The 17,083-nt window shown below is 41.2% G+C and overlaps 1 protein-coding gene across 11 annotated transcripts in view; it reads right to left on the minus strand.

Moving 5' to 3' along the window:
• The window catches only part of LOC121284892 (cyclin-dependent kinase 2-like), a 53,635-nt gene extending 37,151 nt beyond the window's left edge, over positions 1–16,484 (minus strand). For 7 of the 11 annotated variants that reach the window (XR_005944574.1, XR_005944573.1, XR_005944572.1 and 4 more), the window contains exons 1-3: positions 16,248–16,484; positions 6,451–6,528; positions 4,889–5,009 (exon numbers count right to left, since the gene is read on the minus strand). Coding sequence is in view for 6 of the 11 variants with exons in the window: in XM_041200757.1 (XP_041056691.1) it covers positions 4,889–5,009; positions 6,451–6,528; positions 16,248–16,363 (315 nt within the window). In the remaining 5 variants the exon portion in view is untranslated. Of the gene's footprint in view, positions 1–4,888; positions 5,010–6,450; positions 6,529–7,063; positions 7,242–7,322; positions 7,335–15,710; positions 15,790–16,247 lie in introns of those variants that run through there. The other 4 variants (XM_041200760.1, XM_041200761.1, XM_041200759.1 and 1 more) reach the window with 4 other exon arrangements.
• Positions 16,485–17,083: the final 599 nt, after the last annotated feature.

Consider the following 17,083-nt stretch of genomic DNA (forward strand, 5'->3'; position numbering starts at 1 on the left):
CTAATGATGATGATTGTTTTAAGCTCACCCTTCCCTTTTTCCTCTTGATTTTCTACTATTCTTGGGGTGCTTTTTGTGACTTCTATCATGAAGTCAGATACAAAATATTTGTTCATAGTCTCTGCCATTTCCTTTTGCCCATTATTAATTCCCAGTCTTATCCTCTAAGGGACCAATGTTTATTTTAGCTACTCTCTTCTTTTTTATATACTTTGAGAGAAATGGAGGTTATTCTTCTTAATATTTTTGTGGAATATTGTGTTATTCTGTAAAGACAGCTGTGTGTCTGGAAATGGTTTAATTAAGCTGGGCAAAGGTTACTAGGAGACAGGTTGTCTGGGGGTTTTAAAATATGAAAGGATAGAGGCATTAGGTTTGAGGTACAAGTGAATAGTTTGGATCTAACATTTGCATTTTTAGATAAGTTGAGAGTTTGGTTGAATATCAAAGGGAAGTCAGAGGTGAAAAGAAACACGCCTGCATCTTGCAGAAGTTCCATAGGCATTGGAGTTCCATAGGAGGCTCTGCACATATCCCCATCTTCAATGATGGGAGAGCCCATCACATCAGCGCAAAAGATAAAGCTGAAGCATTTGCTGCAATCTTCAGCCAGAAGTGCTGTGAATGATCCTCCTCTGGAGGTCCCAGCATCACAGATGCCAGTCTCCAGCCAATGCGTTTCATTCCACATGATATCAAGAAAAGGGCTGAAGGCACAGGATAGTGCAAAGGCTATGGGGCCTGACAATATTCTGGCAATACTACTGAAGACTTGTGCTCCAGAGCCTGCCTGTGTTCCTTAGGGTAGTGTCTTCAGCCCAACCATCTTCAGCTGCTTCATCGATGGCCTTCCTTCCATCATAAAGGTCAGAAGTGGGGTTGTTCGCTGATGAGTGCACAATGTTCAGCACCATTTGCAACTCCCCAGATACTGAAGCAGTCCATGTCCAAATGCAGCAAGAACTGGACAATATCCAGGCTTGGGCTGACAAGTGGGAAGTAACATTCGCGCCACACAATTGTTAGGCAATGACCATCTCCAACAAGAGAGAATCTAACCATTGCCCCTTGACATTCGATGGCATTACCATCACTGAATTCCCCACTATCAACATTCTGGGGGGTCGCCATTGACCAGAAACTAAACTGGACTAGCCATATAAACAAGTTGATACAAGAGCAGGGCGGAGGCTGGGAATCCTGCGACAGACAACTCACCTCCTGACTCCTCAAAACCTGTCCACCATCTACAAGGCACAAGTCAGGACTGTGATGGAATGCTCTCCACTTGCCTGAATGAGTGCAGCTTCTACAACACTCAAGAAGCTCGACACCATCCAGGACAAAGCAGCCCGCATGATTAGCACCACATCCACAAACATTGACTCTCTCCACCACCAACACACAGTAGCAGCAGCGTGTACTAAGTACAAGATGCATTGCAGGAATTCACCAAGGCTCCTTAGACAGCACCTTCCAAACCCACAACCACTACCATTTAGAAGGACAAGGGCAGCAGATACATGGGAACACCACCACCTGGAAGTTCCCCTCCAAGTCACTCACCATTCTGACTTGGAAATATATTGCCATTCCTTCACTGTCACTGGGTCAAAATCCTGGAACTCCCTTCTTAACAACACTATGGGTGTACCTACCACATGGACTGCAGCGGTTCAAGAAGGCAGCTCACCGCCACCTTCTCAAAGGCAACTCGGGATGGACAATAAATTCTGGCCCAGCCAGCAAATCCCACATCCCGTGAATGAATAAAAAAAATGACAGTATATTACATTTTATTGACCTGAAAGCAAAGGCAAAGTAGAAACATGAAGAATTTTATATTTGGAAAGATTGGAGTTTCAAAGAGGTGTGAGAACAATGGAACTGGAGGCGACAGGGGGAAAAAGGTATTTTAGAGCTGAGTTGTAAGATGGAGCTGGTAGCTGTGTGAGGAAGATCTCCTGGAAACAGCTCTAGGCTGGGAGAAGATGCAGTTTGAATCATGCATCCAGTCAAGCCAGAGAAGTCTTGGGCTGCAACAAGCAGTCTTGTTCTGAAGTTTTAGATTTCTACAGCAGGATGGGAGAGAGTTAAGATGTCATGTGATGTGCCTCTATTAAAGCTACTGCAGTTTGCCTTGGGTAATATTACTGGGTTTTTATAGTTAAACATCTTTAAGTGAGTGTTGCCTGGAAGGTGTCTACTTCTGGGTCTGACCAAGTAGGGAGTTTTTTGGGGGAATAACTTGTAAGGCAAACTTTAATTGTGCAACTGTAAGTTTAAGTTTTGTGCTTAAGTTTTCTTCTATTCTTGTTAATAAAACTTTTACTTTTCATTTTGTTTAATCCAAAAAAGCGTACTGGACTTCTTGCTGCTGAGATCAGTATGTCATCTTCTCATTTCCAGAATACAAAAAGGTATGGTCCATAAGCCAAGTTTCCTCTGGGATTTGGTATGCACAGTAGTTAACATTGGCCGTGATCATAACAACTTGTAGAAGCTTAGAAGCAGTCTTATATCTGTTTTAATATTTCTTGCTAGTTTACTCTAATATTCTAATTTCTCCCTCCTTTGCTGGTTTTTAAGATTTTCCAAATCTTCTTGCTTACCAGTATCCTTTGCAGAATTCTATGTATTTTCTTTCAATTTGATACCATCCTTAACTTCACAGTTAACCAGGGACGGTGCATCCTGCTCATAATGACCTTCTTTCTCAATGGGAACAGGCTATGAGGTGTGGGTGGCTGTATAACATGGTGGGAGGACCCAGGGTGGAAAGCCTGTCATCTTCCTGACTCTCCCCAATAAAGTCTGGGCAGGAAGGGTTGAGAATGGCCAGACGACACCCTCACCCCCAGCCCCAGCTCTTTAAACAACACCCCCCCCCAACCCCCCACCCCACTGGGGCCACCTACAGGGGGCTGCCTGGACCCGGTGAGCTCGTCCCACTTATCTGAGGTCCAGCGTTCCACGCCCGGTCCTCCTCTGGGTGACTGCTTTAGGGGTAGAAGAAACCAGCACCCCCAGTGACACTACTGGTACTGATGAGCTTCTGGTCTCTGATTGGCCAACAGCTCTCGGAAGTGGAACCTCTGCCCTGCAGGATCCGAGAACCCTGAAGCTGATCAGCTAGATGCCTGATTGGCTTTTAGTTGCATTGGGACACCTGGGAATGGCTGTAGCAGGATTGCCAATGGCTCTCCAGCCAGCAGATAGGCCCACCACCCCAACCATTAAATCCAGCCTCATAACTATGTTGAACAAGTCCATTTCAGAATAGATTTCAGCCTGCATACTATCTGAGTGCATTTGAGTTAAAGCTAAAATCAAAAACCTAACATCGTGGGATATTATAGTTGATGCAGCAAGACTTGGACAACATTCAATCTTGGGCTGATAAATGGCAAATAACATTCATGCTTCATAAGTACCAGACAATGATCATTTCCAATAAGAGTTTCTAGCCACTTCCCCATGACAATAAATGGCATTGCCATCGTGGAATGTCCCACCAATATTCTGAGATTCACGATGACCAGAAAGTCAACTGGACCAGCCACTTAAAGACAGTGGCTACAAGAGCAGGGCAGAGGCTGGGTATTCTGCAGTGATTGACTCACTCCTCACTACTGAAGCCTATCCATGATCTCCAAGGCACCAGTCAGGACTGAGGTGAAATACTTTCCGCTTACCTGGATGAGGTGCAACTACAACAACACTCAAGAAACTTAACACCATCCAGGCCATCTTCTTGACTGGCACCCCATCACTTTCTTAAGCATTCATTCCCTCCGCCACTGATGCACCATGTCTACTCAGATGGGCTGCAACAACTCACCAAGGCTTCTTCAACCAGACCTTCCAAACCCGAGATCCCTACCTACTAGACTAAAACATCAAGCGCATGGGAAGCACCATTGCCTGCAAATGTCTCTCTAAGTCACATACCATTCTGACTTGGAAATATATTGCCATCCTTTCACATCTCTGGGTCAAAATCCTGGCCCTCCCTACCTAACGACCCTGTGTTGGTAGCTTCACACAAAGACTGCAGTAGTTCAAGAATGTGGCTCATCACCACTTTCTCAAGGGTAACTTAGGATGGGCAACAAATACTGGCCTTCCCACAATGCCCAGATCATGTGAATAAATAAAACAAAAGTAGTTTGGTAGTACAGAACTTGAGTATTGCTGAAAAAAATAGACTTTTTTGTCAAAGATTTTCATCTTGCATTCATGAGGACAATTTGCATGAATAACAAATATAAAGGGAACAACAATTTATACTGTATGAGAAAGAGAGTGCTGATTGGTTGGCAAGTGGACTCTGATTGGCAGAGGCATTGTCATGGAGAATGCACCAGTTGATAGTGACACTCAATCCACTCGCCAACTAATCAGCATGCTTCTCATACAGTATAAATTGTTGTTCCATTTGGTATTCTTGTGAATTCTTGAGTGCTAGATGAACAGCTTCAACTAAAAAATGCCTCTTTTTTCAGCAAAGCGAAAGTTTTAAAGTAGAATGTTATGATATATTTCATAATTCCCTGCATTTCAGGTTCGAGAATGTTTTGTGACTGTGCCAGTGGTGAGGCACAATAATGTTTAAAAAAAAGCAATCAAAATGTGCCTCAACTGTGTTTGCAAGTCTGTGGTTGTCTTAAGGTACTAACTGGCAAAGGTCAATTGCATGTCTTCTCTGAATGAAAATGGTGCCAGCTTGAATCAATGAAGTAGGGGTGGCAGGGAGAAGAAAATCCAAAATGGGTGGAAATGAATGCCATTGGCATTTGGATGATCAAAATCTGCATGGACTGTATTAACCTGTATAAGTTATGGAAAACAATCCTACAAGTGAATTTTAAGTTAAATTCTTAATTACCTTAACTAATTGTAAAGGGAGTCCAGTAGGTGGAGCAGAGTCCATATACTTCTTCAGATCTTGATTCAGAAACTCAAACACCAGATACAATTTCTTTTCACTGTGGATAACATCTAACAGTCTAGAGCAAAAGTACACATATTACTCATGACTGCTTATTACAATATTACTCTATAATAGATTCATCATAATATTTTTGTTACTGTGAAATGGAAATGAAAAGTAAGAATTTACTATGTTTTCAGTCTCCTATCAAAAATTTTAAACAATAGCAAGTTGTAGAATTGCAGCACTAAACGAACTACATTATACAAAAGTAGGCTGCTCTGGAATCCTGGTATACCTACTTTATTTTATTCTAGATAATAATTAAATATATAAAAACTCCAGAAGAAATATGGCTATTCCCCCATCTTCCCTCAGGTATCCTCCTTACTTTCCTGAAGCCACTAGCTCATCTTGCTGTACAGTTCTGAATGTTGGCAGCCTTCCAATTGGTAACCCATTAAGTACGAACCCAGGTAGTGAGCATCAGCAGGGCATGGCAACGTAAGCATCCAAGCCAAATATGATCCTGTTCTAAACTCATGCCCACAAAAACAAAATGTTCCATCTAGAGTTTGTATGTAATGACCAAGATCAGGAATGATGGTTTAATTTCCCCTGCAAGTTAGTCTTGCAGTGAATGTGTTCTTGTCTGCTCACCAGCTCACTTTGAAATTTATAGTCTCATTTGAAGTGCTGGTGCACAGATCTCATGACTACAAAACCAAACAAGTTGCCTTAACAGTTGGTTAAGTTTTTCCACAGTCAGGTGGGCAGAGACCAAGAGCCAGAATTCCATACATACTTCTAATTAAAATTGAAATGCTGATGAATATGGTGAGAGAAGCCTCTAAAATTCAGAACAAAATAAATTCTCACATGTGTCCTACATGCCTGGCAAGTAAATTTTGGTATACTAAAGGGGTTTTATTTTAGACGTCTTCAACAGTTTTGGGATCCAAAGTAGGAGGAAAAGGAAACAGTGTAATAAGGAATTGTTGGCTAAGAGCAGTAAGGGTACAAAAAAAAACAACTAATATTCAACACACTGAAAATGCAGACAAGAAAGAAAATATTTGAGCTTTAAAAGAACAAAAAAGCAAGCCAGAAGAAACAGTAACCATAGTAAAATCAAGAAAATAAGCAGAATTTAAGTCAGAGATAGAGGGATTTTGAAGATAAGAGAAGAACTGCATAACAGGCTCAAGCTTTTGTTCCTCCAATCTACTAGAAGGGTGTCTTCAGCTATGCAAGTGGTCTTGATATCCTGTGCTTCATAGACACTTAAAAACACCTTCAGGGGAAAAAATAAATGTTGGCACAAAAGAGATTATCAAACCTCATGAAGCCAACATTGCCTCTAACAACCATATGCATAAGGTTCAACATTTCTACTTTTTCGTGTATTGGTGACCCCTGCAAATATTATTATTAACCACAGAACTGAGCTATGCAGATTTCCTTGTTCCGCAGAACATTGCCTAACCAGACCAAAATACAAAAATAACTTTTCTTACTTCACAATATTTGGATGATTTAATTCTTTTAACAAAGATATTTCGCGTATAGCAGTACTTGGCACTCCTTCCATTTCACTATAAAATATAAAAAAATACAAGTTTAAAATCTGAGCACATCATTTAACATATTATCACTTTCAGATCCCAGTTTGTGGTTGTGATCTTTAGCAATAGCTTATTTGCCATCCTGTTGGTCCTTTATTCCAAAAGGAAATTAGATGACCACTAGAGGGAAATAAACTTGCTGGGCTACAGGAATATAATGAGTCAATGGGACTGACTACGTTGGCTTATAGAGAAGTGGCATGGATGTGATGGGCTGAACGGCCTTGTTCTTTATGCCATTATAATTCTAGGAATTCATCTTCAAAATTTTTCTAGTGAATTCTTTACGAGCAAGCCCAGTATGGTCTAATGAATATTTTTCTCCAATTTTTTTTTTAAAAACTGTTAGATTTGGTTTGAGCTTCCCACATATATCAAAAGGAAGCCTGAATATTAAGGAAAATCAACTCCCATCCAGACATGTTAACGGAATAAAATTATTCAATGCTACCAAAGATTGCATGATTTTTCTTAAGGTAAAACCATTTAAGAAGAAATAGCGTACCATTTAGTCCCAAAATGCATCATCATACTTCTCTGAAATACATTTCATCTGCCATGTATCTGCTCATTTCTGTAGTTTATCTATGTCCTCCTGAAGTCTGCTATTCTCCTCACCATTTACTACATTTGCAAATTGTGTCATCTGCAAACTTTGAAATTGTGTCCAGGTCATTAATATTTATCAAAAACAGTAGTGGTCCTAATACCAACCCCTAAAGAACAATATATCTCTCTCTGCAGTTTGAAAAACAACTACTCACCACCACTTTCTGTCCCATAGGCAATTTTGTATCAATGCTATCAGTGTCAGTTTCTGTTTATCTCATGGGCGTCAACTTTGCCAACAAGTTCATTATGGAGCATTTTATTAAATTCACATCAACTGCACTACCTTCACCAATCCTCTCTCTAATTTCATCAAAGAACTTAATAAAGTTTGTCAATATATTTTGACTTTAACAAAGGCATGTAGGTTGTCATGTATTGACTCATGTTTTTCCAAGCAGAAATTAATTCTGTCCCAGATTATGGTCTCTAGAACTTTCCCCAAAACTGAAATTTGGCTGACTGGCCATAGTTACTGGATTCATCTCTTTCCCTTTTATTTTTAAACAGAAATGAAATATTTTCAATCCTCCAGTCCCTAGCACTACAGCAATATCGAAGGAGGATTCAAAGATAGTGACCAGAGTCTTATCTATTTCTACCATTGCTTCTCTCAGCAATTTAGGATGCACCAAGGCTGGATAATTACTACTTTGAACACTACCAATCTTTTAAGTAATTCTTTTCTACCTAATTTCCTCTTATCCAATTTCTTTACCCCACTCTCCTCTTTCATTACTGAGACATTTGCAATGTCTTCTTTTGTGAAGACCAATGCAGAGTGCTTATTCGGAGGGGGATAAAAAGGGATGAGGGTGACAATTTTGGTTGGAGAAGCAATTCCAGCTATGAAGAGGGATGATACGTTAGAAGGATCATGAATTGAGGCTATTTGGATCAAGCTTAGGAACAAAAAAAGGGTAGTCACGCTATTGGGAGCGTACTATAGACCCCCAAACAGTCAGAGGGAGACAGAAGAGCAAATATGTAGGCAAATCTCTGAGAAGTGCAAAAACAATAGGGGAGTAGGAAGAGGAGATTTTAACAATGCTAGTATTAACTGTAATAGTTTTAATGTGAAAGGATTGGAGGGAATAGAACTCTTAAGGTGCATTTAGGAGAACATTTTCAGCCAGTATGTAGCAAGTCCAACAAGAGAGGGCTAGGTTCTGGATATTGTTTTAAGAAATGAAGCTAGGTGGGTGAAAGGAGTGACAGTGGGAGAGCATTTTAGTGGTAGTGGTCATAATTCAGTTAGTTTTAACATAATTAAGGAAAAGGACAAAGTTAAAACAGGAGTTAAAGTTCAAAACTGGGGCAAAGCCAATTTTACCAAGCTGAGGAGTGATGTAGCAAAAGTGGACTGGAAATAGCGTCTTGAAGGTAAATCAGTGTCAGAGCAGGAGGAGGCATTCAAATGGGACATTCAAAGGGTTCAAAGTAAACTTGTTTCCACAGAAAAAAAGAGGGTGGGACAGCCAAATCTAGAGTCCTCTGGATGTCAAGGAGCTTACAAGGTAAGACAAGGCAGAAAAGGAAAGCTTATGTCAGGCACCAAGAACTCAATACTACAGAAAGCTGAAAGGAGTACAGAAAGAGGGGGTGTGAAATCAAAAGGGAAATTAGGAAAACAAAGAGAGGGCATGAAACAATATTGGCAAGCAAAATCAAGGAGAACACAAAGATGCCTTATCAACACATTAAGAGTAATAGGATAACTAAGGAAAGGGTAGGGCCCATAAAAGACAAAAAAGGTAACCTGTGTGTGGAGGTGGAGGGCATAGCTATGGTTCTTAATAAATATGTTGCATCTGTCTTCACAAGAGGGGGATAATACAGACATTGTAGTTAGGAGGAGGAGTGTGAAGTATTGGATGTGATAAACATAGGGAGAAAGGAAGTATTAAGGGCATTAACATCCTTGAAAGTGGATAAATCACTAGGGCTGGATGAAATGTACCCCAGGCTGTTAAAAGAATCCTGGGAGGAAATTGCAGAGAGTCTGACCATCATTTCCAATCTTCATTGGATACAGGTGAGGTGCCAGAAGATTGGAGGCCTGCTAATGTCATACCTTTTTTAAAAAAGGGAGTGATGGATAGACCAAATATTACAGGCCAGTCGGTCTGACCTTGGTAGTGGGAAAATTACTGGAATCAATTCTGAGGGACAGGATAAACTGTCACTTAGAAAGGCATGGATTAATCAAGCATAGTCAACATGGATTTGTTAAGGGAAGGTCATGTCTGGCTAATTTGACTGAATTTTTTGAGAAAGTAACAAGGAGGATTGATGAGGGTAGTGCAGTTGATGTGGTCTACATGGATTTTAGTAAAGCTCTTGACAAGGTCCCACATGGCAAACTGGTTAAAAAAAATAAAAGCCCATGGGATCTAGGGGAGTGTGACACAATTGTCTCAGTGGCAGGAAACAAAGGGTAATTGTTGATGGATGTTTTTGTGACTGGAAGACTATTTCCAGTGGGGTTCCACAGGGGTCAGTACTAGGTCCCCTGCTTTTTGTGGTTTATGTCAATGATTTGGACAAAATGTAGGGGGAATGATCAAGAAGTTTGCAGATGACACAAAAATTGGCCTCGCGGTAAACAGTGAGGAGGATTACTGTAGACTGCAAGAAGTTGGCATTGGACTGGTCAGGTGGGCAGAAGAGTGGCAAATGGAGTTCAACCCAGAGAAATGTGAGGTGATGCATTTGGAGAGGTCAAACAAGGCAAAGGATTATACAATAAATGGGAGGATACTGAGAGGTGCCGGGGATGTGAGCGACCTTGGAGTGAACGTCCAGAGATCCCTGAAGGTAGCAGGGCAGATTGATAAGGTGATTAAGGCGGCATATGGAATCCTTTCAATTAGCCAAGGCTTAGAATATAAGAGCAGGGAGGTTATGCTGGGACAGTAGAAAACATTAGTTAGGCCACAACTTGAGTACTGTTTGGTTCTGGTCACCTCATTACAGAAAGGATATAATTGCTTTAGAGAGGGTACAGAGGAGATTTACAAGGATGTTGCTGGAAAATTGTAGCTATGAAGAAAGACTGGATAGGCTTGGGTTGTTCTCCTTGGAGCAGAGAAGACTGAGGGGAGGTTTGATTGAGATGTACAAAATTGAGAGGGGCCTGGATAGAGTGGATGGGAAGGGCCTCTTTACTTTAGCAGAGAGGTCAGTGACGAGGGGGCATAGATTTGAAGTGATTGGTAGAAAGATTAGAGGGTGATAAGAATTTTATTTCATCCAGAAGGTTGTGGGGATCTGAAACTCACTGCCTCAAAGTGTAGTAGAGGCAGAAACCCTCAACTCATTTAAAAGGTGCCTAGATATGCACCTCAAGTGCTCGTAACCTGAAGGCCTACGGACCAAATGCTAGAAAATGGGATTAAGCTGGGTTGTTTGTTTTTTGGCCAGCGGAGACACTATGAGCCAAGTGGCCTTTTTCTGTGCCATAAACTTTCTATGATTTCTGAGCTATGCCTTCTGCTTCCACAGATTTCTTTTTTGGTACCTTACCGGTCCTACTGTTCCCCTGATTATCCTTATATTCTTTCTAGGACTTTCGTGGTCCATTAATGTTACCTCCATGACAAATTTGCATATTTTGATGATCTAGCATGCCATTGCACACATGGGGCAGAATTTTACAACAGCGGGATTTTACATTCCCAGTCGTCAATGGCATTTATAACAGCCCCCGCATTTTACGGCCCCGTCCCCACCGAAACAGGGCCATAAAATTCTGCCCCATGGAGTTAAGAGCAAGTGCAGTCTGCAGTTGAAGCTGAGTTACAACACTGGGGATAATTTGGATCTTTAACGCACAGATATATTCACCACATTTTAAAGTCATTCATTCCATCCTTATTTTTACATAATACTTTTACTTATGGCAAATTGGTGAACAAAGTTGGTTGGAAATAGGAGTTTTTGTGCAGCACAGATTGTGGTGCCTGAAGTGACTTGCACATTTAAATGATGCATGTTTCAAGGTCCACGAGAAGCCTCAGTGGGACAGGTGGATCTGCAATTTAAATATGCTCAAAGGCAATTAACTGAAGACTTAACCCTGAATTCTGTACTTAACTGCTAGCACCGTTTCTCAGGATGTTTGGAACTTGCCAGGGTCACCAAGGGAAGAGCAAAGTGGGGATTGATGGAGCTGTGAAATTCAACTGGAAAGCCTTCAAATATTGAACCAGGAAAACTGTTTCTTTGCCTGTGAAAGGTTTTTGCTCACAACACTTGTTCTGAGTGTACCTTCACTGCTTTGGAGATGATTTCCAAGACTTAGGAGGTTATTTCTGCTACTTTGGGCATTTTTTACTTTATCTGCACTTTGCAGCTGTCAGCCTTCTCAGCAGCATGGGAGCAGCTTAAGCAGCTCTACCTTGGACTTCTGATGAGGACATAGTGGAGCAGCACCAACACCAAAAACATCATCAGTCACCCATTGCTCGACAATGATAGAGTGGATGAACACAGAACTCCAATTTACAGAAGACAATACCCGCGACACAATGTACACTGACAGAGGATCAGCATTCAGGCCATGGCTAAGCAACAGTGCTTCAGGTGGCTAAGACTGTCTCGGAAGTTGGTGCTGGAATCTGCTGCTTCCTGGAGGAAGACTTCCTGCCCTATAGTCCTGAATTTCTTTGCCTCTGGCTCATTCCACAAGCAGCTCAGCAGTTAGAGAAGAGGAACAAGCATACTGCCTCTAACTCTGCTAAAATTAAAGGGATAGCACCACACATAAATAATAGGAAATGGAAAAGAAAAACTTGGTAGTTTTGCAAGGGAAATAACTTAAGTGTTTAAAGCATGTTAATTGTATCAAGTAAATGTTTATGCAGCACAGACTTTATTTCAAGTCTCTATTGATCTTACACAACTGACATTTTAAGAAAAGTTATTATGCAAAATTTAGAATGGAGGCAAATCATCTCTGTTTTAATTAAATGAAGTGTTTGTGAATGGCACAGCGGTAGCACAGTGGATGCATGCTGCTATAAAAGAAGTGAACATGCACTGTATCAAGGCATCTGCAGATGGGATGGGGGTGGATGAAGACAAAAAGGTCTGAAAATTAGTGGCCACAGTCAAAAAGGTCTGAATTTTTTTTGTGACAAGGAATCATGTAATTATAGCACTATGATCAGTAGTGAATGCAAATGCCACTTCAAATAGGTGAAATTATTGACTTCAAATGGGTAGCAACATTAGTTTTTCCTTTCTTTATCCTCTATTACTGTCCATCGTGGGCCAATGCATTTGTATCACTAAAGTGACCTCAGCATTTCAATGCTGTTTGTGCACGCAATACAGGATGACACCTATACGAACAACAGAACATGACCTTGCTGGATTACGTACATGCGAAATGAAGCAAAGGACTATGGCAGTTCTTCACAAACTATTTTCCAGTGTGACTCCACTTGAACTCACTATCACCTTCTCATGGGCAACAAATGCTGGCCGTGTCAGTGATGTTCACATCCCATGAAGGAATATATAAAAAATACTCCTGAAAATTAACATGACCCCAGACACCAGCAAAAGCAACAATAAAACAGCATAGGAACAGTCAGTATATAATTATTAAAGTTCAAGTATCATAGACCAACATATATTATTCAGCATATAATTATAAAAAAAATCAATGTTTTAAAATACTTTGTAAAAATGTTAATATTTTACACACTCATGTAGGTTTCAGTTATGCTTTTCATATTTCCTGCTAACAGAAGACTCACTGAAGCCCCTCCACCACACTCTTACACGTGCCCCTTATCCCAAACACTTAAAAAAATGCTTATTTAAAAGCAGACATAATTTTAACTGTCCACAAACAGCTGCTGATTCCCATAAGTGACGTGTTTGTGATAATGAAATCTGACACAACTTTTAAGTGCCTTATAAATGCAGCCTACACAATCTTAGCATTTACATTCTATGTAACATAGAGACTGCTAAGATGTTAAAACAAGAGGTAAACTTAAAAATCAATAAACTATTGGAAAACAATGCTTGAAATTATATTCATGTTTTGCAAAATAAAAATAAAGTACATTGTGCTGAGTGCTTCTGCCATTATGAAAACTCCTCCTTTAATCCTCTTCTAAAGGTACTGGCTCATGTACAGCATTGCTCCATGCCACCAGCAACCCTCTAGTTTTTGGTCCAAATAGTCATCCTTTACACGCAAGCTCAGACGAGTGTGAACAGGCTAGTCACAGGGGCCATCACAGTCAATCCTACGCTGACTTCAACCTAATTTCATACTAATCTGTCGTGCAACACCCCATCCTATGTCTAATGTCCAACTCATCTACCCTCAACGTCTGAAGTCCAATTCCACCTCCAAATTTATGTCCCCACTCCCTAATGTCTAATGTCCAATGTCCAACTTCCACATTCCTCCCAGCAATGTCCAGCTCACCTCCACCACATTCCCCAGCTGCCTATCTGCCCGATTAACAGCTAGCCATTCAATCCAACTGGTAGCAGCTGGGAAACCATAAAAAAATTAAATTCTGCAGAACCTCCAGGAAACCCATACTTCTGAGACACTAAATTTTCCCACCTCAGTTTTCATGGCCATTGTTTACTCTGCAGATGCCAGCAGTCAATTACATGATAAAATTAAAGCTACTGAGATTAGTAGCTTCTCACTTTTCTCAGTCCTTAAGTTCTCTCCAGTTCCCCCAGGAGTGGCTGGTGCTGTGGATGCGGTCAACAGCCAGGTCCAGCCTGGCACGAGGCTGAATGATGGCTTCCTGGGGCCTGCTTTGTCCTTGTTACCTACCAGCAGAGACTCCTGTCTGTTCTTTCATCTTCTACTTCTCTTCTGCCTGCCAGAAGTTATCACAAATTGCTCACTGCACCTTGTGGCCAGTGGGATCAGCCAGAGTAACTGTTCCAACTCCTCCAATTACAGGTTCTGTCTCTGGAGGATTGGGAGAGATAGTATCTGTGATTGGAGGAGCTGGAGCAGGAATGTGGGAGAGACAGAATCTGTGACTGGAGGAGAGGCTCTCTCTTTTCTGCATCTGCTGCTGCTCTTCTAACCACCGACAGTTCTGAATCTTTTAAAAAGCCCGTTGGAAAACCATAACACTGTCTGAAGGTCAGAAGCCACAATTCCTACTTGCAGCAACTGTCAAAACTGACAGTTCCAATCTTTCTTAAAGCCAGTCTTTCGGGTCTGAAGGGCAAACATACAAGTGAACATAAGAAATAGGAGTAGGAGTATGCCATTTGGCTCCCCGAGCCTGCTCCACCATTCAATAAGATCATGGTTGATCTGATTATGGCCTCAATAACACTTTCCTGCCTAACCTCAATCCCCTTTGACTCCCTGGTTAGTCAAGAATCTATCTAACTCTTCCTTAAAAATATTCAATGACCCTGCCTCTACCATTCTCTGGGAAAGAGTTTCATAGGCTCACGCCCCTCAGAGAAAATAAGTCTCCTCATCACTGTCTTAAATAGGATACTCTTTATTTTTAAACTGTGTTCTCTAGTCCTGGTCTCTGCCACAAGGAAAAACATCCTCTCAGCATCCACTCTGTCAAGTCCCGTCAGGATCTTATATGTTTCAATAAGATTGCCTCTCATTTTTCTAAATTCCAATGGATACAGGCCCAATCTGTCTAACCTTATCTCATAAGATAAGCCCCTCAACCCAGGAATCAATCGAGTGAACCTTCCCTGAACTGCTTCTAATGCCACTATATCCTTTCTTAAATAAAAAGACCAAAACTGTACACAATACTCTAGACATGGTCTCACCAATGCCCTGTACAACTAAAGCAAAACATCCCAACATTCCCCTTGCAATAAACAACAATATTCCATTTGCCTTCCAGTACCTGCATACTGTTTGTGAATCATGTACCAAGACACCCAGATCCCTCTGTACCTCACAGTTTGTCAGTCTCTCTATATTTAAATAATATGCGCTTTTCTACTCTGTCTGGAAAAATGGACAAGTTCACATTTTCCCACATTATACTCCACCTGCCAATTTTTTGCCCACTCGCTTAACCTATTTATATCCCTTTGCAAACTCCTTATGTCCTCTTCACAACTTACTTTCTGACCTATTTTGGTGCCATCAGCAAATTTAGCAACCATATATTCAAGTCCCTTCATCCAAATCATTGATATAGATTGTAAATTGTTGAGACCACAACACTGATCATCCTTGTGGTACTCCAGTCGTTACATCTTGCTAACGTGAAAATGACACGTTTATACCTGCTCTGCTTCCTGTTGGCTAACCCATCCTCCATCCATACTAAAAGGTTACCCCCTACGCCATGAGCTCTTGCTTTGTTTTTTTTATTCATTCGCAGGAGGTGGGCTTTGCTGGCTGGGCCAGCATTTATTGCCCATCCCTAGTTGCCCTTGGGAATTGAAGAATACCACTTCCATGGGTTCCCTTTAATCCACTTTGCTTGTTACTTCCTAAAGAACTCTCATAAGTTAGTCAGAGACATTTCCCTTTCACAAAACCATGTTGACTCTACCTGATTGCATTGAGGTCGGAAAGATGCTAATGACGGATTTCTGAAACCACCAAATGTCAGAAATCCGTAATTTCCTTTTCTCACTGCCATTCTCCTTGGCTTTAGCTGCAGTAAAACAAATCCAAACGTATAAGATAAAAGCAAAATACTGCTGATGCTGGAAATCTGAAACAAAAATAGAAAATGCTGGAAAAACTCAGAGCTCTGAAGGGTCATACCACTCCAAACGTTGACTTTGATTTTCTCTCTCCACGGATGCTGTCAGACCTGCTGAGTTTTTCCAGCATTTTCTGTTTTTGTTCCAAACATATATAATGCATCAAATACAGATGAGCATTATCATTAATGTATGTGTGCGCGTATGCATATGTAATTTAAAATGCAAGATTTCAAAAGCTAAACAATAAAGTACGAATAGTCAGGCAGCGAAATAGGACTCAGGAGTTTTGTGCCAGCAGAAAACACTAGGCACTTCATAAAGTCACCGGTCAGCGAGTTATTTTATTAGTTTTCATTTTTGTAATGAAGGCAACTCACGCATCCAGTCTTATTTTTTTCAGTGCCACCATCTCTCCTGTGACTTTATTCATTGCTTTGTACACTACTCCATAAGTCCCTTCTCCGATCTTCTCCACTTTCTGGAAGTTATCCATGGCTCCACCGCTCTCGCCACTTTAGTTCGAGACCCCGTCGTTGCTGTTGTTGTTGACACTACTACCGCCCGAATCCCAACCGTCTCCCCGCGCGCCGCGAGCACTTTCCCGCCCGTTCGCCACACAGACATGCTTCCTATTGGCTCCGTGCGACGTTAAGGCGGTGACGCCATAACGCTCCCCTGTGGAGTGACTGCAGGAACAGGCAGTTCTGCGAGCTCAACCCGCCAGTCAACGTTCATCATCATTCAGCCTTCATACACCAAGTTAGCCAGTTGGAGAAGGTACGGGGGAAGGCGGGGGCAGACATACGTTAGGGATCGGTGGGCTTTTGCAGTCCGACTAAAAATCCCAATTCACAATTAGATATTGTATTATCCCAGCCGAGTGTGTGCTAATCGGCGGAAAATTAGAGCAACAAGCCTTTTCAAAAAAAAAACAGGATTTGTATTCTGGAGTCTCCATGGAATTAAAGTGTAAAACCTTAAACAAGCTGGATTTTTCACCCATTGAAAATTGCATCCCCCTCTTAAAACGGGGACTGTACATTCTACACACGCTTTTTACAATTTCAGAGTGCCATCTAAATAATACCTGGATTGGTGTAGCAAGAGTTAAGAAGGTTGCGTATTTTAACTCCAGGGATTTAAACATACAAAAGGGTGACATTTCAGTGTAGTACTGAAGAAGTGCACTGTGCGTGATGCTGTCTGAGCTTTT

Source organism: Carcharodon carcharias, chromosome 12 (assembly GCF_017639515.1).
Source record: "Carcharodon carcharias isolate sCarCar2 chromosome 12, sCarCar2.pri, whole genome shotgun sequence".
Taxonomy (NCBI): Eukaryota; Metazoa; Chordata; class Chondrichthyes; order Lamniformes; family Lamnidae; genus Carcharodon; species Carcharodon carcharias.